Source organism: Ischnura elegans, chromosome 13 (genome assembly GCF_921293095.1).
Source record: "Ischnura elegans chromosome 13, ioIscEleg1.1, whole genome shotgun sequence".
Classification (NCBI taxonomy): Eukaryota; Metazoa; Arthropoda; class Insecta; order Odonata; family Coenagrionidae; genus Ischnura; species Ischnura elegans.
Genome location: NC_060258.1, coordinates 16488449 through 16511978, shown reverse-complemented (window position 1 = coordinate 16511978; position 23530 = coordinate 16488449). Strand labels below are relative to the sequence as shown.

General features: G+C 38.5%; 1 protein-coding gene across 1 annotated transcript in view; it reads left to right on the top strand.

The window, feature by feature from the left end:
• The first annotated feature begins 1399 nt into the window (after positions 1 to 1399).
• The window catches only part of LOC124170275 (zinc finger protein 436-like), a 63113-nt gene continuing 40982 nt past the window's right edge, over positions 1400 to 23530 (top strand). The window contains exons 1-4 of the mRNA XM_046548987.1: positions 1400 to 1645; positions 2401 to 2553; positions 7478 to 7543; positions 15791 to 15856. Of these exons, the coding sequence (XP_046404943.1) occupies positions 1511 to 1645; positions 2401 to 2553; positions 7478 to 7543; positions 15791 to 15856 (420 nt within the window). The 5' untranslated portion in view covers positions 1400 to 1510. The remainder of the gene's footprint in view (positions 1646 to 2400; positions 2554 to 7477; positions 7544 to 15790; positions 15857 to 23530) is intronic.

Here is a 23530-nt window from a genome sequence, read left to right as displayed (position 1 = left end):
TCAACATTCTAAGAATTAAAATATTGGTAAGCAGAAAAGAATTCAGCAAACACCCATACCTCATTCAAAATATGCGTCCAACTGAGACAACCACTGATCGGTATATCTTCAAATAATTGGTACAGTTTGTGGTTAACGCGAGAGAATTCCACTATTTCACCCACCTTCAATGAAAGTACACCATCAAACTTCGCCTAGCATGTAGTCCTAACAACCGTTTGCAGTTAATCATAGAAAATGTCGTGAAAATATCATCATTTGAATATTTACATCGCTGGAAACATCGAAGGGCAATGCACGAAGCTAATTAAAAGTGAGCTTTTATTCAGCTAACTCAGTCATTAACGTACAAAAAAGGTAGTGGGGAAAAGCTTTCAATGATGAAGTATTCATGTACATTCGCACATAATATGAGAAAACGAGAAAATGCAGCTTAATAAAATCTTAGCTAAATACAACACGAAAACCCAGTCGCTAGAAACAATTGTAAACAAGTACGCATTTAAAATCGTGTGTCATCTTTTTCATCACTTTTTCGCAGCGCTCATTGCCAACACTCAAAATTTCAATGCATGATCGAGACTTTAGGAGCTAAAGTGCCACTTTATAAAGTGAGATCCTTGAAACGACTCTGCATCGAACTTTAGCTAAAGTCTCACTTTACCGTAAAGAGAGACTTTGTTAAGTGAGCAATTTCAGTGTCGTCTATGAATCGCACCCTTAGATATACATCTAGTCATAGATGAAAATAGACAATATATAGATATCTATTTTCCGTGTGGTCTCAGTCACCTTAAATGATTTTCTAACTTTCGCAATTCCTCAATTTTGGCATTTGCTCTAAGAGATTTACCCCAAGTAAAGCTGCTCTCCTTTGGAAACCCGATTCCTTGAATAACAGGAATATACTTCTCTTCAACATGAAAAATCGAATACAGTATTGCATACATATGTAGGTACTCGATTGGGATGGAATTTATCGTTTTATAAGATTAATTTCCATAAATTTCCTCAAAATGGCCTACTTGTAACGTCTTTAGATACTGCTAATATTTTAATTGACTTATGTGAGTGAAAATAAAATAAAGATGCTAATAAAATGAGAGACATTAAGGTACCCAGTTAAATCTATTTGAAAAACCGCCTTAGTACCAATCTTGTTACGGCCGGATTGTAACAGGGGCTATAAGCAAGCCCGCAGGTATTTGTATTTGAATTCCTTGCAACCTGTGTGTACTATGTAATTGAGATATACTTTTATTTCAATGTTATGATAGATTTCAAACTGTTAAATATAATTTGGTCTATAATTTAAAATTTCAAATGTTGATGCTCTGTCTTAAAAAACCTGAAGCTTCACGTTCATCATTTACAGGTTGGTACGATGCATGAAGTGAATTTGGCTCTAACTTGGGTTCCTGTAGTCTAGTCACGATTTATGTATGCACTGCTTATTAGAACAATTTTGCTTTGATTAAATCAATGAATGTCTTATTTGTGAACTGCAAAAATGGAGTCGACTTTCAAATACATACTGTGCAGACTATGCCTTTGTGAGAGTGCGTCATTAATGGATATATTCGAAGAGAGCTACGATCATGGCTTTGTTATCAGCGAAGTTATCGAAGATTTACTTCATTTTAAAGTAAGTTAGTAGACTCAGTCACTGAAACGGTAAGAGTTATAACATTTTTCTTTTGGCTCGTTGGGGCGAGAGGTGCCGTGGGTGAACACTTTTTCGTACATTCCGTGGTACTTAACGAGTCCTCGTCCTCGGCGAGATTACTTTTTACGTAATATAGGTGATACGAATGTTTCGTCACACGCTTAAATGTGAGCATGTATTAACTTTTTTCAAAAATTTTCCTCTTTGCTTGTATTCGTGACTGAAATGGCATGTCTAATGAGACAATTGCTACAAATTAAAGTAGCAGCCGTAATAGCTTTTTGGGATGTGTGAACAAATGAATTTGTCGGCATTTATCGGTGGATGTATGAAATTTACGTGTCATTAAATTTGACGTGACTTGTATCATTCGCTACGATCTATTTAAAAGCCATGCTCCATCCTGCCTCACTAATATATTCTTCATTTTAAGTGGGAGCCTACCTCATCGATATGAACGTAGTGTTGTAAATTCAAATACTGCTCGTGACATTTTTTTAGGTATGATTACTTAAGTCTACTTTTTAGGTTGCTTCGTAGTTGATGTCATCATGTTTTTTCTACGTTTTTTATGTCAAAGTCCACTTTATTTTTTGTAATTCAGTCTTCAACAGATAGTCATTGATAACTTTAGGCACCCTCTTAATGAAGGTTACACCACATAGTCACTATAGTGGGAAGTTTGGAGTTGAAATAATGTCTGGATACTCATGCATTGTGTTTGTCTTCCACAGGTAATGAAACTTCGTGGACTGCCTTGGTTAGTCTGTGCAAGATGCTTTGAGAAACTAAGAGAATTCCGTCTCTTCAAGATTCAGTGCATTGACTCCAAAGTTGCTTTTGAGAGCCGTTTCCTCATTGACGGGAAGCATGCCATCAACGACCAAGTATGTGCCCTGAGGAAGTGAGACATTGTATACAATTACACATTATATTAGCGATACTTTTACACAATATATTAACGATACTAATACACATTATATTAATGATACTAATACATATTATATAATAATAATAATAATTTTACAGGCTCAAGCCCTTTTACAAATTACAAATTAAAATACAAAATTTCACAATATCGGTACGAAAAATTTACATAATATCAAAAAGCGTACAAGAGTAAAACAGGATAAATGCATTACAAAATTAAAACAGATAGTCAAAAGTCAACCGACAATAAACCATCGCTACATACATACAGAAGCCCATACGAAGGAATGACACAGACTAGTCAATAGTAGGCAATAAAAAATGGGTCTGCAAGGAACTTCTAAATGAAAACTTTGACTGATGAAAGAGATCAACACCCGAGCATTCACCATTAAAATCTCTTACTATCCTGTACATTGGTAAATAAAATATGTAATTGCAACTACACCCATGTCTCGTATAGCGCAAGGGATGCGTTCCTTGGGGTCTTTGCGCTATACGAATTTGCGTTATACGAGAGCGTTTTTACATTGAGAAGATAGGGATGCGTTCCTGGTAGCATAGGTCTTGGGTATTGAATTTCCTCTAAAACATATATATTCCCATAAATAGCCTTAGAAAACATTAATTGTATAAATGTTTATAGTTTAAAACATCTTTAAAGATAGTATGCACGCATTTGAAGACTTTTATTCACGTTAAAAAAAATTCTTACGTGCTTTGAAATTCCCTCCTGTCGTGCGGGTGGGCTAACATCTGCTATCTCAGGGGATCGTAATGCATTGCCGGCAGTTGACGATTTTTCAAACCAGTCTAAAAACATCTATTGTGTCACCCAGGCCCTTTTGTCGCTCATCGAAATGACAGGCAAATGCTACTTTGAATGCCATTTCATAGCTAGCGGAGTTTAAGAATGATAAATCATTTTAATTTGAAGTCCTCCGAGTCATTAGCAGCTACGTGAAACAGTCTTTAAATGCCTTGAAACCTGACCCAGGTTTTCCTTCCCTGAAAATGAATGAAGAGATTGCATTCTTTTCCTAAACAATATCGTCTCGTCAACACTAAAAACTGGTTGAGGGGGAAAGGAGCCGCTTTCAATCACAGCTTGCAGTTCATCAGAAAATGTTGCAGTGACTGCGCTATCAACACTTGCAGATTCACCTGATATCGCCACACTGAAAATACCTGCTTCCCGTTTAAATTCTGGAACCAACCGGAGCGATTACCACTCTTGTCTTTTTGTACTGATTCACTATGAACTTTCCGTATGTGTAGACCGCTTGGTTAAAGTTGGTGCGGCTGAGGTCACTGATGTTTTAACTTTGTCTTAAGTCAGAATAAGGCATCGTGCGTTTAAACTTCCGCACAATATCGCTTTGACGTTCTCCATTTTTAAAGCAATTGACCTCTTTCAATTCCTCTTCTAGGTTTACAGTTTTTCTTGATAAATTCTTGATTTTTTCTATACGCATTCCTATTTTTTGCCATATTCTCTTGGTTTTTACTCTGACGTATGGCTCTATCGACATCACCTTCTACTGCTGAACTGTATTCTTGAGACGCAGAGGGCCTACGACTGCGGGGAGGGAACGAAGCTATTGTGTTTGAGACTCTACAGCGGACCCTCTTATATGTTGATGCTATTCATGCGCAACTCGGCCACCGCTCCATTTCTCCCCCGTGAATACCGATGACCTTGAAGGCTTTAGCGTAGACTCTCTACCTGGAAGTCAATCGCCCGATAACCTATGACGACAAAAATTACGTCTCAACCAGTATTGCTTAAAAAAACTCATTTCCACTAGCCCCACGCTTAATTAACGATCTAAATTAACTCATTCTGTTAAGGAGACGAGATAAATTACTTCGGTAGGCCGGCTATCTGGACCCAATGACGAGTATTACTTTTGGCCATTGCACAGCAATGGATTTCGATTAATATATAAACAAAAAAGAAGATTTGAGGCAAGTAATAATATTAATATGCGTAAAATGATAGAAATTTCGTGTGTATCTAGCGCAAGTTCACGTTTTATCACGAGAGAGTTTAAGATTTTTGATTAGGCTACACTGCGTTGCAATGTTTCCCTGAGGAACGACTTTTCGCTATATCGAAATTGCGCTAATCGAAATTGCGCAATACGAGACATGGGTGTACTATATGGGAGAGAGAATGAATTCTGAGATCTTGTGTGCAATGCAGGAACACTTATATCAATAATACCGAACAAATCAGCACATTGGACTTAGTTATTTAATAAAGCATGTAGGAACATTAAACCCAATTGTTTTCTCCTGTTATGAAGTGTATTGAGATTAAGTAAATTTAACAATTCATTGTATGATCCACTCTTTCTATCAATCCTAAATCTAAAAGCAACCAGTCTTAAAAATTTATTCTGGACCCTTTCAATAGCAGATTCACATTTCAAGTAGTATGGATTCCAAACCAATGAACAGTATTCGAGTATAGATCTAACTAAAGTGATATAAAACAATCGGTATACAAGAATATTGTTATTAACGATACTATCACACAATATACAGTAAAACCTCTATGTAGTGAACCTCTTTACATCATAAACCTCCATACATCTTACCACCCCTACGGTCCCGTCTGATTTATATGTAAATTTATTGGCAAACCTCTTTGTAGTGAACCTCTTTATATAATAAAACCTCTACTTATCATACCAAGGAGATACCCCCGAGACGGCCTAACTACCTCCGCAAATTGTACCGAGACAACAATAGACCATTAATTGCAGCTGCGATTACGTACGTGGAATGACATTTTCAGCAATAAATTTTTCACTCTTTTTTTTTCTTATATACCGTATTATACAGTAATTTTCATGTTAATCATTAGTTGTGGCCATTTTGTTCAATATGAGAGCATACCTAACAGTAAATAAGAAAAAAGGTATCCATCTATCCTAATCATTTTAAGTGACTGTTGAATTTAGAGAGATCACATCATTTCTCTCGAATCATGGTAAAATCACGCGATAGCGTTCGCTTTCTCTAATTATTAAATAATAAATATATGTTCACTGATGCATGCATGTGTGTTTAAACACATAAATATAATGGTTTGAAAGACGATAGTACCTTTCATTTCCAAAGGATATGAAAAAATGGTGCCTATCACTAAAACCTATCTATAGTGAACCTCCATGCATTGAATTGCCCAAATTTTGGTCCCCTCCATTACGATTTGAAGAGGTTTTACTGTATTAACCTTTTCGCTACGAATGACGAAATTGTGTGGCGTGACGTTTCTCAAAACCGGGAGACAAAAGCAGCAAATTTTCGTCGGAGAATTTTCTACGCATGCGATCAAATGCCAAAAATATGCGTTTCCTTGCTCTCAGCCTTTAACGACGGTCAAAGGAATGCAAAGTCTTAGTTTCGGAACCCAGCAAAGCGGGACTCGAAGCAGTACCCTCGAAATCTGGGAGCAGGTACCCGGACCCCTCGTCTTATATTACCCCTCTTTTTGGTCATCTAACTGTTCATTCAGTCAGTTTGCGAAATAAATACTTGTTCCTTTCTCAATAAATATAAACTAACAATTGAAATCTTTGTCTTTTGAGCAGCTTTTACAATTTTTAAACGAAACTCTACGATAAATGTTAACCTATATCTCAATTTCAGTATAAACATCGACATGGAAATTGTTGATGCATTAAATACACTAATATTGATGGTAGAACTTTGTTCCAAATTTTACAATTCTCAGAATAAAACGAGGAATTCAAATTCGAAGTCTGCAATTTACGTGCAGGCAACAGATATCCATATAAACGATTTTAATTTATCCTGGTGAATGCTTCGGACGAATATTTCTCGGTTTTGCAGCCAGGTTAATGCTTTTATACAAGCCGACGTTTTGGGAGACGACTTGTCTTCCATCCTCAAGGCTGTGTTACTTTATGGAAGTCCGATTTCACACTGAAAAAACATAAGGGTTGAACGCGAAGGATTTCAAAAGACCTACAGCCAATCGGACGACACCTGAGCCGCATTGTTGTCCTCGGTAAACGGTCGATCCAGTTCAGTGTGAAATTGGACTTCGATAAAGTATCAAGGCTTTGAGGATGGGAGGCAAGTCGTCTCCCAAAACGTAGGCTTGTATAAAAGCATTAACCTGGCTGCAAACCCGAGAAATATTCGTCAGTTATACATATGGCTAATTCATATTATAAACCCTGAAAGGAGGGAGGACAACTACCCTCGGAGTCCGAGATATTGCGGAGTCCCTGCTTATAGGAAGGGTCGAAAAAGGTTGGTGGTGAGAGTGCGTGAATATCCGCGATACCCTTCTTAACGAATGTCTAACATAAATGCTCCTTGCAGAGGGGACGGAAGAGTCTCTTGGAGCTCAGTACAGCAGTTATACATATGTACTAAGGAGAGAACACCACAGTCTTGTAAGGGCTAAGTGATATCACAGTGTATATTGTACATAAATTTATAACTTTGGTTGCATTTTGACAAAATTGTGACCATTCAGCTGTGCTTGACCAAACTAATGTGTAACCAAGTAACACTTATGCAATCTAATATATGTGTTAATTTATTCCATCGGATAACACCATTTTACATAGCTGATCAAATGAAGGATTCAGTAACGACTGAAACAATTAATCAAAACTAAATCTACAACAAGTAATTACTTCACAAAAAAAGTCTAAAATAATCAAGTGACATCATGTAAGAAGAACAAGTGCATGATGGCTGTGATTAGATGGATAACATGAGATTTGAAAATTTTTACGCATATTTATCAATCTTCCTGATTTTCAATCTTATGTTATGTATGCATAAAGCTTGTATGCTTTGCATTTATATTTTCCTCTCTTTCTCCGAATGTAGGTTGAAATCCGCCGAGTGCGCAAGGAGGACTTGGAGGCTGAGCACGAGAGGGCGTTGTACCCACAGGTAAGAACAGTTACGGTCTGGCGAGGTCGGCTGGGTGGCGATTGCCGAGAGCCCTGAGCTTATGGGGTACCCACAGCTCTCTAGTGCCTATTGAGAAGCTTATGTGGAGGGTGTAATGAAAAAAACACTCAGATTACTTGATACAAAGATAAGATAAGATAATGTTCGTACGCAGGTTTCCGCGGTGATTACTTGAGTTCAGCATTCTTTCGGGCTGCATCCGCGTCCGTTGTCGAAGAACCACAACAGTTTCGCCGGCTCTCCTGCCAGCGTCCTCAGGTGAAGGATGAAGTGGAGCTTTTAGTCCTCTCTTATATAGGCAATTTTTTGGCGCCAATTCGGTGGATTTCTTTCGACCAATCAGGGAACGTCCTCGTATTTGCGTCGAATATACCTTTTCCACGCGCTGTGCAAAGGATAGCCATCCTCCCTGTTAAAGTTCGCTGGTCTTTTGACTATCTCAATGGCCTCTCTTATTATTCTCGGGAAGTACTTGTCTTCTCTCGCAATTATTTTGGCGTCGTCAAATAGAATTGAATGTCCGGATTCACTCCAGGCGTGCTCCGCGATGGCAGAGGCTTTGAACTGTTTGTTTTTGGTCGCTCTTCGGTGTTCGCTCATACGGGTGTTCAGCGCTCTGCATGTTTCACCAATGTACCATTTACCGCAAGAGCATGGCACTTGGTACACGCCTTCGGAGAGTAGTGGTGAAATTCTGTCCTTGGGCCCGGGTAGGATGTCAGCTATCTTAGTGATGCAGTTGAACCTGGTCACTACATCATGCTTCCTCAATACTCTCGCGATTTTCTCAGACGTCCCTGCGATGAAGGGGATGGTGACATAAGCCTTCGGATCCGGCCTGGTGGCATCTTCCCGAGAATAATAAGAGAGGCCGAGTACTTCCCGAGAATAATAAGAGAGGCCATTGAGATAGTCAAAAGACCAGCGAACTTTAACAGGGAGGATGGCTATCCTTTGCACAGCGCGTGGAAAAGGTATATTCGACGCAAATACGAGGACGTTCCCTGATTGGTCGAAAGAAATCCACCGAATTGGCGCCAAAAAATTGCCTATATAAGAGAGGACTAAAAGCTTCACTTCATCCTTCACCTGAGGACGCTGGCAGGAGAGCCAGCGAAACTGTTGTGGTTCTTCGACAACGGACGCGGATGCAGCCCGAAAGAATGCTGAACTCAAGATAAGATAATATTTATTTGCCTTGCGATCAAAAATGTCGTGATCGACACGATCAAGGTGAGAGACTTGAGTGGCTGCGTCTCCCGGAATCGGGTTTAGGGCACCAAAGAATTGAAAACCACGCGAATCAGATCACAGATAAGTTTTATGACTGAGGTTGGAGGTGATTTTACAAATGTAACTGCGACGTGCAGGCACACCCCGTCGCTCTCGTGTCTACCCACAGACTCCCCCAAATTCCCGTGCTCGTGTCGTCAGGGCACAGGTCAACACCTCCAAGACCAGGGGAAGGGTGGCTTCACTCCACCCACCCTAGGAAATGAGCAACTCATCTTCGTCAGCGAGACAATGACCATATGTCCAGAACATTTAGACGTTTATGACTGGTCGATGAGACGCTGACTGCATATGCCTCGACGACCGATGGCCCAAATTTATGAGCGGGAACCCTTGCCTTCGACAAATTTGGTGACGAGACGACAGTACTCTGCTCAAAGGATCGTCTCGCAACCTTGGGACAAAGACATACAATGCACATTGGAAATATCTGAACCTTCGTCATACACATTACAAAAAATAAATACAAGGCAACCTCGATATAACGACACCCCACGGTGCACTAATAAACACTCGCTATAGCGAATTGTCGCTTTACCGGAGGTGGAGCAAATAATAGCCAATATACCTGTTGCGAACAGATATACAGGAACAGGAGTGGTGCGGCGACAGATAAACATCTATCCGATAAACGTAAGCATAAATCCAGACGAAAGGCGATGTTTTTTTGCATCACTAAATTTCCTTACTCAAATAACGACTAACTATTCAAACAATTTATAAGCGCCGCACTGAATAAAAATCATGCAAAGCATTGTTTCGTCAATCATTATATTTATCGAACGACGGTTTACCGCATAAATGTGAGACTGAGCACTCCATTAACTTCATTTCTAACAGATCGCTAGCAATTACAGAGGTTAAGGAGTCTTGATGAAAGTCTTCCGGCTGTGAAACCCTCGCTATGGCGAGAGCAAACACCGAAAGGGCCTCGTAAAAACGAATTTTTTAACACGCTTATTATAGGGTCAATTGACGGTGCATCGGCTATCTCTCGTAATAGCGGGGGTGTCGCTATAGCCCGTTCTCGCTTTAACGAGGTTCCACTGTACACAATATGACACGCAGTCATTACAAAAATGCAAAATGAAAGCAGTATGTACAATGATATAAGGAACGTCAAAATCAGGAAAAAAAAACAATAAGACTACCCATACAAAGATACATTCAGTTAAAAAAAAAGTAAAAACCATTAATTTAATTATGAGTGTACAGAAAGAGAAATTTAAGTTAATAGGAGTCACCGAAGAACTCATTCCCTGAGGAATACATTTTATCTAAAAGAAACATTTTTAGGCTACTTTTAAATTTTATTATCGACTCTGTTGGATGAAGCTCATTAGGAAGTTTGTTGAACAGATGGAGACCCACGTTAGGTGGCCCCAAGGCCAAAGTATTTTTGCGATTAGAAAATGAAATGTTTCCATTAGTCTCTTTTGTTTACCACATACTCAGTGTGAAAATATTATATAAAAATAGATGCAAGTGTGGAAGATGAAAGACTACCTGATGCTGTTTTGAAAAGGTTATTTTGTGTTTTTTTTTAATTTCAGTGCAGTTTCAAGGAACAAATTCGCTAAATAAAAGATGATCGAACCGTAATACATTTTTAAATTAAATCAGCTGTGAAATACTCATTTTTTAGATCATTTTTCTATATATTATTTAGATTTCTTAGATTATATATTACTAAAGAAATTTTTTATTAACTTTCATTGAGTTTTCAAGAGCCAGAATAGCGTCAATATCCATTTCCAGGAAATTGAAATTTCCTAAAATTTTCCCTCAGGTGATGAGGGCCCTTATTTACGCCAGACTGCCCCTGAGTAAGACTGTTGTTGTTTTGCATTTGGGCATTGTATTGTTTTGCTATAAATAAACTGTCAATGCAGTAAATATGCAATACATATTTAGAGTAAATGTAGTGTTGGTGGAAAGGAGAGTTGCGTGGAAATTTATCTGGATTTACTTTGGCAATAAATATCTCAGGATAAGACCGAAATGGAGGGCAGGCTAAGGATATGGGATTTGGTGAATGGTACATAGTTTTCCAGGGGTATGCATTGAAACTTCGTCTAGTATCAGTGGCTCTAGACTCAATGGGGCCTAATGGGGCCCGAGCCCCCCAAAAAATTCGTTACAGATGTGAGAAAAAAATGTGTCAGGCTTGTTGATTTTCCCCGGAGTGTCCAGATATCGAAATTCGAGTTATCAGGGCTCTAAGGTTGATCATATGACTCTTCTAAAATGCTTAAAAAACTAAAAACTCACTACATTACATTCCGTTTAATGGGTCCACCGGTTACTTGGGGCAGCCGCTTAATTGGGGCAGATCTTGAAGAACAGAACCCAATAGAGGAACATCCCAGAGTACCTATTCTCCGCTTAATTGGGACAGCATGCCGCTTTATTGGGCCATGAGTTTTCCTCCTTTGATTTACTCTTATTTTTCACAAATGTTCCTATTCTTGCCCCATTTTGAAAGCTCTTGTTGTTATACTATCCGCAAGAGGATAGGACTTTTCTTTAATAGGACCTGCGGCTGTGAAAAATATTTTTAACTAAATTGTTATAATTCTTAAAAATGATAATAAATTAACTAAACTCGTTGATTTTTTAACCCTTTCAACGCTGAGGCTATTTTTTGTAAGGCTTTCCCCTAACTGAATGCATTTTTTTGGGTTTTTCAGTAATACTGTACCTAAGAAACAATTATTCTTCAGGAATTAAAAAAAAAAAAATTTTTAATGCTAAAAATTTAAATTTTTTCAACGGACGTGAATTCACGTCCTCAGCCATACGCTTGAGCCCGCTCTGAGTTATGCAGGGTAGTATCAACGCCCCTTTACGACCATATATCTCTCCTAAGTTTTTAGCTACCCCTATTGCTGGGAAAAAATGCAAAGCCTTTCAAATATAGTAATGCAATATGAAGTCTTATTTTTATTTTGATTTAAAATTCCATAGTCATACTTTATCAATTTTGTAATTATTTTGCAAATGCTGAAATTTTTCTGCTAAAAATGCGATCTACTATAACGGTTACTACAACGGCTAAATAGCTATTTCTCGCACTCGTTCTTATGTTCTGTCAAATAATAGAATGAAATATGTTGTAAGCTATTTTGACATTTGAATCTAATATTTTTTTAAATTTCGTTACGAAATTTTGCAGCAAGAACTAACACTCCCCTTCGGCGGGGGACATCGATCATTTCGCCGCTATACTGCGAACTGATCATCAGTAATTCTCTCTTGTCTTTCCACTTCATGACGCAGACACCGTCATCAGTGTAGGCATTCACAACTTCCCCCTTCTTTAATTTTTTTGAATTAATTTGGGGAGGATTACCCTTCCGGTTAGTTCTCAAAGTTCCGGTACAATAGGTCTTCCGCTCCAGTAGTTGGTGGGCCAAATTGACACTGTTGTAATAATTATCCATAAATAATGAATGGCCAGCATTAAGGTGACCCTCCATTAGTTCATTCACAACAGTGTCAACGTGGCCTCGGCCTCCTACATCAGCGTCACTAGATCCTGTGTAAACGATAAATCTGAGAACTAAACCGGAAGGTTCCATTAGCATATAAATTTTGATTCCATATTTATGTTTCTTCCCCTTCAAAAACATTCGGAAAACAAGTCGCCCCCTCCAGAGAAGCATAGACTCATCAACGCAGAGTTTTTGCGTCGGAGTCACGGCATTACTTACTGAGTCATGAAAGAGGTCTATTAGGGGGCGAATTTTATATAGTCGGTCATTTGGCTGAGGCTGACCAGGTTCTGGGTTTTTCGCAAAGTGCAAACATTGCAAAATACCCGAGAACCTGTCACGGCTCATGCATCCCTGAAAGCAAGGAAAGTTAAATGGGAAGTCCTTGCTCCAGAAGTCCGATATCCTATTTAATCTGATTGTCCCCATGTGGTACAGGACGCCTAAAAATACAAGGAACTCCTCCTTCGTCAAGGATTTCCATTTAACAATCCTTGCTTTCGGGGCTACATTCTGCGCCTTCAGCTCGTCGGCAAATCTAATTGTCTCTCTCACAGTCAATTCGAAGATACTGTCAGTCAGTAAAAGATTAAAAAAGTCGGGGGGTTGGTCTCCTTGAGGTGAAGCAGTCATACCAGGGGTCTGGGTAAATGGAATGGGGTCTATTGTCGGTCTGTCAGAAGTCCAGGTGTAGGTGGTCTGTCTTAGTCTGGCAGTGGTGGCTTGCGAAGAGGTGCTCGGGAGGCCTGAATCTGGGGATAGCAAGTCATTACCCTGCGAGGGATCCTCTTCCTCCTCCGAATCATCGTCATCACTCCCGCTGTAATCCGTTTCATCGGAGAAGGTACTATCTTCTTCCTCACTGTCATCTTCCTCTTCTAGCAGCCTTCGGAGTTCCTCCGTGGAGGTTATTACTCCCGAAGCTGCCATTCTCCTCGACTTCGGTGGAGGAATGTCCTCCGGTGGAGGAATGTCCTCCGTATTATCCTGAGGATCAGGAGTACGCGGGGGACTGATTTGAGAAGTCGAGGGTTGAGGACTCTCCCTAAGGGTGGATTGCTCCACACCTCTTTTTTTTCCTCCCCGAGTTTTAACCATTCTGAAACATGATAAATGAAAGCATAGTATGATGGCATACTTTTATGGACTAAAAAAACATTTTGGATAATAATATAGTTTTCCACTATTTATAAGATCTCGATTAAAAAAGAAAGACCTGATTTTAGTAACATATTGGTTCAATGATGAATGAATAAATTAGCTAATATAGCAAAATCTTTGTTTATTTAAAAAAAAACTATGGCGAGTTTGGTGTCGTTTTCCATCATTTTAAAAAAAACTTTCTAAATATGGTATGTATAGCATTCATTAGAAAACATTTAGCTTGTATCGCTATGCTATTAAATGCCGAAGAATAACTCAGATCTACTCCACTCCCATTGTCATAGGCCGGGGTAGGGTGTTTGCCTGCGGAGGATCATAAGGGTCGGACCTGCAGGTACCCGGAGACCAGCGGCCGTCCCGTTTTACACAGAGCATGGGCAGAGCTATTTACCGCCGGGAGATGACATGCATTCCGAAATATTCTCAGAGGGAATCCCCGAGCCAGTCGGTAGACCATTGAACTCTGCTTCATAATAAGAAAATATCCTCTGACGCTGTCCTGCTTGAGGGTTCTTCCGCCCCAACACCCTCATCCCTAATGCTTTTCACGTGGCAATAAACCCTCTTTGTGTCTGCAAAACTTCCGAAAGCAGGGCCAAGAAAGTCGCGCGGCACCCCGGCAATTGATCAAACAAAAGAATATACGGAGAGAGTGAAAGGTATCTGAAAAGAGTGAAATGTCGAAGACTGCTAAAGATATTGCTAGCGACCACTTCAACTCCAACTTTCAAAACATCCTTTTCTGAACAGCCAAATCTCTAAAGGGAATGACAACACTCCCACAGATAATTCTTTTTCTTGATTTCCTGATTATGCAGATACCAAGAACACAAAGTTATTTTCATTCGCAATGAATAAAGATATTTTGTTACGCAGAAAGCGAGGACCGCAAAATTTTAACAAGAATACCAAAATGTTCTTTGATATCGTGTCTTATTTTTTATGTTTCCAGCATTATGACAGTGGTAATTAATTACAAATAACAGCAACAACACTTTCAACCTTCAGTAATGAAGGCAATATATGCTTATACTTACTAGTAATAGGTACGAGTTTACAAAGAAAAATTAACAATTTATGCATGAATTTGTAATGCACTGGTCCGAGGATTAAATATAAAAATTTAGGAGCGCATAACTGTCATGTGAAAAATAAAATAAATGAAAATGTTACTTGAGCAAAAATAAAAAATAGCTACGTTTCGCAAAAAAATATTTTGAAGCCAAACAAATATAACATAATTATGTAATCGTTAACTCACCCACATTGAAGAGAGACGAAGGAAACAAAGAAGATCAAAACACAGGATCGGGATGTTTACAGCTCCTGAATTCTGCAATAAATTCTTTGCTGCTGCAGTGTCTTGTGTAGGGAGTAATAAGAAGAAATAATGAATACACGGTACATGGGCGTTTAAAATAAAAATAGGATCTATGCACAATAAATGATAAAAAATGCATTCAATGCTTCATCGCCATATTTCATCGCTAGTTAGTGAAGAATATTCTAAGAATATTTTGGATAACGACAATTTATCGCCGTAAAAGTCGAAAAAAAAAAAAAAACTGAAAATTTTCATTTTCTTTTTACTTGAAAAACATAAACCTAGTTATCAAAATACATATCTATAACACATATATCAACGCACAATTAGGTAAATAAAATGCAAATCACGCATATTTACAACAGAAAATGAAATGGAACAAGGAAAAAAAAATGTTTACGTACCTCCAAGTGAAAGCGTCTTCGACCGTAATATTCACCCCAGCAAGAAGAACTGACCTTCCCCAAGCGATGGTAGGGCTGTAACTGATGGCTGTGAGCCTGCAAGAGCCCCTCCGAACGACTTGGACGCAGTGGTGCCGCTATTAAAGCCGCCGGGTATCGGACGTGAATTCACGTCGGGCCGCCATTAGCTAGGAATCGCTGGACGTGAATTCACGTCCAGCCGCATGGAAAGGGTTAATCAACTTAATAGTTTCATAAACTTATGTTGCATTATAAACATTCTTTAGTCTTCTTTCTATCATTTCAATGTTTTTTATGCCCTTATACAGGATAGTTTGCCTAATTGGGGTAGCTGCTTAATTGGGGCAAAGTGCACAAGTCCCGATATGTTCCAATTAACCGGAATTTACTGTACTTATAAAATTTACCGGGACAAGATCCCTGGTTTGGGCCCCCCCGATATTTTTTGTAAGTCAGCACCCCCATCTAGTACTGGGTAGTATGTAGACGTAATTTTTGACTTTCTTTCCTTCTTCTTTATTTGCAGGTTGAGTTGAGTCGCATCAAAGTGGAGAGGGGAGAGATAGAGTTGGAGCAGGAATTTTATCCACAGGTGGGTGGCGCACTTGCGTAATGAACCTGATGTTGAAATGAACATTGTGGCATGCCATCTTTTGCCCTTCTGTTCACCAGCATGTGTCCACAGACCCTAGAAAACTTCAAAACCCTTGACCATTATCCACGAATTTTTGAGAATAAAACACGATCTTGGGAGAAAAAATTTTATCCAATGTTGAATGAAATAAAATAACTTTGTTTTATTCCACACTTTATTGAAAATAGAACGACCCGGGTTTCAACATCTAGTGTTATCATCAGGTTCAATTAGATGGGTGGCATGCTCTTAAATAGGTAAACATGGGTGGAAGGGGGGGGGGATCAGAAAAGGGGCGGGCGGGAAGGAACATTGATGGCAGGTAAAGCTGCTTTTTGAAGAAAGGAGTGGGGGAGGCGTTGGGCTGGCTTGCATGGGATAAACGACAAGGATAAAGGGGGATAAAGGGGGGAGGGGTTCTCAAAGTGTTTTCAAAGACATGAGGGAATCAAGGTTGAGGGTCGTAGGGGGGTGGTAGTGTGACGTTTAGTAAAGGTGACTGGGAGGGGAACATATGGTCATTGCAAAGTTTAGTGGGGCAGTTCACAATTTCAAACTGTTCTAAAAAGTCCATTTTTCTCCCCTTGTCAATACAATGTAAAATCCTGGGTTCAAAATTACACCAATGGTACTCGTCACACAAATGTCTTGCTATTCCAGAGGATTCGTCATTATTTAAAAAATATCGTCGATGTTCTTTCATTCTCAACGTTAAAGTTTCTCCCAGTTTGTCCAATATATTTAATCTCACAGGTATCACACTTCAACTGATAAACACCACTTTTTTGGAGATCGTCATACTTGTCTTTTGTATTAAAAAGGATTTTACCCACTGTCACAGGATTATAAAGTGACACTTTTGCATTATGAATTACATTACACAATTTGTATGATACATGGGGTATGAAAGGTAGCTTGCACCAGCGTGAAGGATTTTCAGTATTAACTTGAAAGGAAGTTATAAGATTCATGGCTTGTTTTTTGTTACATCTTTCGAAAAAGTTTATCGATAAAATTTGGGTCGAAGCCATTTTGTTTAGCAATATACTTAATAGTATTTAATTCCTTCGATTAAAATTGTCTTGAGACATTGGGATACTTTTTAGCCTGTTCACCATTGATTTTAGCGAAGCTGTTTTATGAATACGGTGATGGTTAGAGGTCATTGGAATAATGGCATCCGTAAACGTAGGTTTACGGTAGATTGAAAACTCATGTCTTCCCGTGTCAATACAATGTAAAATCCTGGGTTTCGCCTGAGACCATGTCTTAAATTTTATCCAAATCGCAAAAAAAATTTTATTAACCCCTTTGCGCTGTCATGACGAGTCTCACTCCTGCATGCTTACGCTGCGATTAATCTAGGCAAAATGGGATTCATTTGTTTTCTTAATAAAAAATACAAATGGACACATAAATGCCTTTATTATCACATTCTAATATAAAACACGAGGCTTATTATTTCAATTAAAATTCCCTTTGTAAAACCTAATTGGTTTCTTTAGTTGTTGACAAGGAATGCTTCGTGTTTACTTGGTCGTCTGCTCCAGCATTTCAGACGACGATGAGCTGCGGGAAAAAACTCTCGATTAATTTTAGAAGATTACACAATGGGAAACAAATCGTAAATAAAGAAAAGTGTTGTTAACGATCGTCGATAGGGTATTTTCCTTCATCAAAGAAAACGAAAGGCATTGATTGCGATTCGTTACCCACCATTAGTGTATTCATAATATACAAATTATTTCGTTTTAGAAATACCGGTTTAGACGAAAGGCAATGGTCCATTTTTATCCTCATTTGAAAAAGGCCAGATTTACGCCCATGCAATGCTACTCCACGTGACGTCACAGGGACCTAGTTTCTATACGAGTAGATAGGAGTTATACATCGTCTGAGGTTACCAATGCATGCATGAGGCGTAGAGCTCAGGGAAACATGTCTTAATAATCACTTATTAAAACTGGCTAAGGTCGGAAAGTTTTCTTCATTTGATAAGGTATTAATAATCCTTATTTAAGCCAAGCACTACCAGCCAGCAGGGTACTCAGCTACCCGCTAGCAGCCTGCATCGTATCAGCGCTAAGCCTCGCCTCAAGGTCACCTCATAAGGCGGCAGCGGGAACCAGAAATACGTCACACGGAGAGATATCCCGGCATTCATACTTAAGCGTCGCATTTTCGCGCGCTTGAAAATTTTCACTTTTCATTTAATTGCGAAAAATAGGTATCGTCATTTAAAAATCTAAAAGCGTGGAATACATACTCCAGGAGAAATAATCTTTCGATTTAGGCAATAAAAAAATAATAGGAAACCACCCCATTGTATGTTTCATATTCAAATCACAAACGTGTAAGAGGCGGCTGTTGTATTCCTTGCTTTACCCCTTTGCGCTGTAATGACGAGTCAAGCTCGTCATGAACTTTCGACGCAAAACCGTGCAATGACGAGTGTATCTCGTCATCGGATTTCCATAACTTATGTTCAACTTCAACGAATGCGAAGCGCATGATGTAACACCGGAATCACTACGTCATCACTGCATAGAGTCTGCATAGAATAATTAACAATGCGGAAAGTTCATTTAGATTCCAAATCGCAAAGAACTGTGGGTGCATTTTTGAAAAATATTAAAAATGAAGTCGGGGAGGGCCTACGACTTTGAAAGTGCTTAGGGCCTACGATGACCTAAGCCCCGGCCGTATCTAATATAAAAACTTCTTTTAATTTCTGTGAACGCTTCGAATAATTCCCTTCATACCTTCTACGTGTGCCTTTCCTCGACATATCGCAGCAAAGGAACGGTTAGATCAGAATGCGAGGGCCGTTTCTTTTTTTTTCAACCTCTGATAGCTCAGCAAAAACATAAGACAAGCGACATGCGGGTACTGTGCACGTAGGACAACTAAGCGTCCTCCTAACCTCACGCTCAAGTAATTTCCGACCGTAAGTTGTTAGTTTGATGTTACTATAGCAACCTAATTAACCCCTTGCGCTGTATTGACGAGCGTATCTCGTCATCGAATTTTAATAATTTTATCACTATGTAGAGGAACAATATAATTATTTTGACAGCTAAAAAATTTTAAAACGTACATAGTATGCATGAATAATTAGTATTTCATGAAAAATTATGCATTGGATTGGATTTAAATGATTTTATTCCACTAGCGAAAGCTTTGTTCTCCATTTATAATAATCACATTTTATTCCATGGCTGTACGTTTATTTAAATTACAAAATATCATTCCGTAAACTACCATTTAAAAGCGTACCACAGGAAAAACTAAATAGGGAATAGGAGCACGATATAAGGAAAATTAATCATCGAACTGGAAGGGGTTATAAGTACACTACATCGATTGAATCTCCCGCCAGGCGTGCACTGTGGAGAGACAGACAGAAAACTCAGCAAATGGCTTCAGCGTTGACTTCCCTTGGCCTTTTTGCAATACTTTCCCGATTTGATTTCGGCGGAAAGTCCATTAACTACCGTTTAAAAGAGAACCACAGAAAAAAATAAATAGAGAATAGGGGTACGATATTCGGAAAATTAATTAATCATCGAATTGGAAGTGGTTAAAATCACAAATTCAAAATTCAAAATCCATCTCAAATTTTATTCAGCGAGGACACTTTTGCTACGCTACATAAATAAAATAATAAAACTTAAACACGATCTGGGTTTCAGCGACTTAGCACCATCATCAGGTGGTTACAAATGCACATACCGCAACTCCTTAACTACCCAATATGGTGGTTTCCTTTTATTTTTTTATTGCCTTAATCAAAAGACTATTAATTCTTGAGTACCGCATTTCACACTTTTAGATTTTTAAATGAATATATCTATTTTTCGCGATTAAATGAAAAGTGAAAATTTTCAAGTGCGCGAAAATGCGACGGCCAAGTATGAATGCCGGGAAAAGCCCGTGTTACGTCATTCTGGTTCCCGCTGCCGCAAAGTGAGGTGACCTTGGGGCGAGGACATGTGTGCCACTAGGTGCAGGCTGCTAGCAGGTAGCAGAGTACCCTGCTAGCAGGTAGCAGAGTACCCTGCTAGCAGGTAGCGTTTGGCTTAAATAAGGATTATTAATAACTTATCAAACGAGGAAAACTTTCCGACCTTAGCCAGTTTTAATATGTGATTATTAAGACATGTTTCCCTGAGCTCTGTGCCTCATGCATGCATTAGTAATCTCAGACGATGTAAAACTCCTACCCTCTCGTATAGAAACTAGGTCCCTGTGACGTCAAGTGGAGTGGCATTGCATGGGCGCCAATCTGGACTTTTTCAAATGAGTATAAAATTGACCATTGGCATTCGTCTAAACTGGTATTTCTAAAACCAAATAATTTGTATATTATGAATACACTAATAGTGGCTAACGAATTTCAATCAATGCCTTTTGTTTTCTTTTGATGAAGGAAACTGTACCCTATTGTTAGTGGTTGGGGGTCTTCCACTCTGTTCCCCCCCCCCCACCTCTTTGCATTACACCTCCCCCATCCACTTACAATTGTGCACTCATGGAGTAACGATAAGTTACAACAGAAACTTCGAGCCAAGCTCTTTGATTGGCTGTAAGTTTGCCCTGTTGACATATGCTCGGGGCTACTCTGTGACTTTGAATGCTTTACCTCAATTTGCCTTTACCTTTATCCAGAGCATTCGTTGACAGGGAAAACTCACAGCTAATCGGAGCGCTTGGCTTGAAGTCTCTGTAGTTTAAAAATGGTGCAAAATTTCGACCAAAACGTCATTGGTAGAGATGCGTGAAAATCACAAATGCGATAAATTCGACGTAGATGCGATGACAGGACTTGAATGATTTTTTTTGCAAATTTGCCTTTTCGACGGCAAAATTCGTACGTTTTTTGTGCCGAGCGCAGTTTTAAATGCTCCGCCGACACTCACCGCTTTAAAGCATGTGAGCGACTGGCCAGCTGCTAGTTGGCTGGCTGACTCTACGTGGCCACGAACTACAAGTGGGCACGGGCAAGCTACACCTCCGACACTATACGTCTTATTCCTTAATTTATTATTGTTCTACAACATAATTATTTAAAATATTCTGTATTTTTTTTGGTATAACTGTGGTATCACTACATTTTATTGTCATCTACCTCATTATGAAAATAAAGAAATAGGCACTAAAAAAATGCGATAAACTGTTATTGAAAGCACGATAAAATAAAAGTGAAAGTGCGATTTTCACGTACCTCTGCGTATTGAAGAAATATTTAATGGAAAATAACTATTATAGCCTGAAGGATTTTATGTTGGGCTCGGAGTAATCTTTGCCCATCAACCACTAAAATTGTAATTTTTTTTCTTTTATCTGTAAAAATTGTAAATGTTATATCACTTCAGTTATTTGTAACTATTACTTTAATTATTTACTTTATTTTGACGACTTCCAATGTCACCGGAACATTGATCTCTAGGAACAATAAAAAATTATTATTATTATTATTATTATTATTATTATTATCATATATGTTCATATCATTCGGGTATACTTCTCTGGATGACTCGGTAATTTAAATCTGTTGACAATGGTTGGGTATTACAGTAAAATCTCTTTACATCATAATGGAGGGGACCTAAATTTGGGCAATTTGATGTATGGAGGTTCACTATAGAGAGGTTTTAGTGATAGGCACCAGTTTTTCATATCCGTCAGAAATGAAAGGTACAACTGTCTTTTAAACCATTATATTTATGTGTTTAAACAAACATGCATGCATTAGTGAACATATATTTATCATCTAATGATTACAGAAAGCGGACGCTATCACGTGATTTTTACCATGATTCGAGAGAAAACGATGTGATCTCTCTAAATTCAACGGTCACTTAAAATGATTAGGATAGTTGGATACCTTTTTTGTTATTTTCTGTTAGGTATGCTCTCATATGGAACAAAATGGCCACAACTAATGATTAACATGAAAATTACTGTATAATACGGTATATAAGAAAAAAAAAGAGTGAAAAATTTATTGCTGAAAATGTCATTCCACGTACGTAATCGCAGCTGCAATTAATGGTCTATTGTTGTCTCGGTACAATTTGCGGAGGTAGTTAGGCCGTCTCGGGGGTATCTCCTTGGTATGATAAGTAGAGGTTTTACTATATAAAGAGGTTCACTACAAAGAGGTTTGCCAATAAATTTACATATAAATCAGACGGGACCGTAGGGGTGGTAAGATGTATGGAGGTTTATGATGTAAAGAGGTTCACTACATAGAGGTTTTACTTTATTATGCTTACTATTTTTGTCATGTAAAGTTAAATGACTTAGTTACGAACCGAAATCTTGAAACTAAAAAAATGAGTACAGGCAGTCCCCGACTTTCGTACACAATGCGTTCCCGAAAACTTGTACGAAAGTCGAATGTACGAAAGCCGAACCATTGACTTCCATACTAATTAGGGGTTACGTTCCAAAAGAGCGGAATATACGTACTAAAACCTTTTTTTTCACCGAATTCATTTAAATTGACTTAAAATTAATAATATGTTAATAAAACTCCTCAAATCATCTAATTCCTTTCGAAAATACGCAGAAAATGCAAATAAAAGTTTAAAAAACAAGAACTCTGTTGGCTATCGAGTGAAACTTCCTCTTGGCGTTTAAGTTGAGATTCCACTTATTACGTCCACTATAAATAAAAAGACATATCAAGAAGCATCACAAAATGTAGTTGTTGAACCCGCACTCTGGATACCTTTTAATTTTTACACCAAAATTTGACATTTGGCAGGTGACATTCGTGATCGCGTATGTTTCGCATGTTATTCAAAAAAGACAAAAGACAAACGGAATTTGGGTGATATTTCATGCAATATCGTTGCTGAAGGTGTACATGAATTAACAGCACTCAAACGGAAAAACACAATTAGAAAGAAGATCTTACTAGTTTTATTGAAAGCTATTTGCGATGATGTCTAGTCAACTTCTTTTGAAAAATATCTTCAATGAAGGCTTTCTTCTTCTCTTGGTAAAGGAGCCTGTAGCAGGCAGTCTCTCTCCCAAATAAATCACCTAGATTACAGTCAACTACCAACAATTCCCTTCATTATATACGTTCGTATTGTTCGCATATACTGCCATTTGAAACAATTGAATGTTGGGATGCGCAATAAATACCGCGGGAATTAAAAAAAAATTACAGACCAACGTCCGAAAGTCTGAATTTAGCGTACGAAAGTCAAGTAAAAGGTGTCAATTTTGAACGTACGAAAGTGCGAATTGTACGAAAGTCAAGTGTACGAAAGTCGAGGACCGCCTTTAATGGATTAAAATGCGAGGGTCGTTCGATAATTCCTTAGAATTTCCGAGAGATGGCACTCCTAATATCAGAAATTATTTTTTCACGTATCTCTAATCATTGGTAAATTTGGTTCCAATTGTCATCAGCTATCCAGAGTCTAAATTTGGTGATTCTCAATTTTTCTCCACTCTGTGTATGTAAGATAAAAGTGCATGTAACAATCCTGGTGTTTTAGCGTCCAATTTTATATGTAATAAAGATTTCAGAACACGTGTGGGAGGGTGAAATTCGCGATAATGTGCAACATGGATGATTGGGAGTTGAATGAAAATTGTGCCAATGAGGGAGTA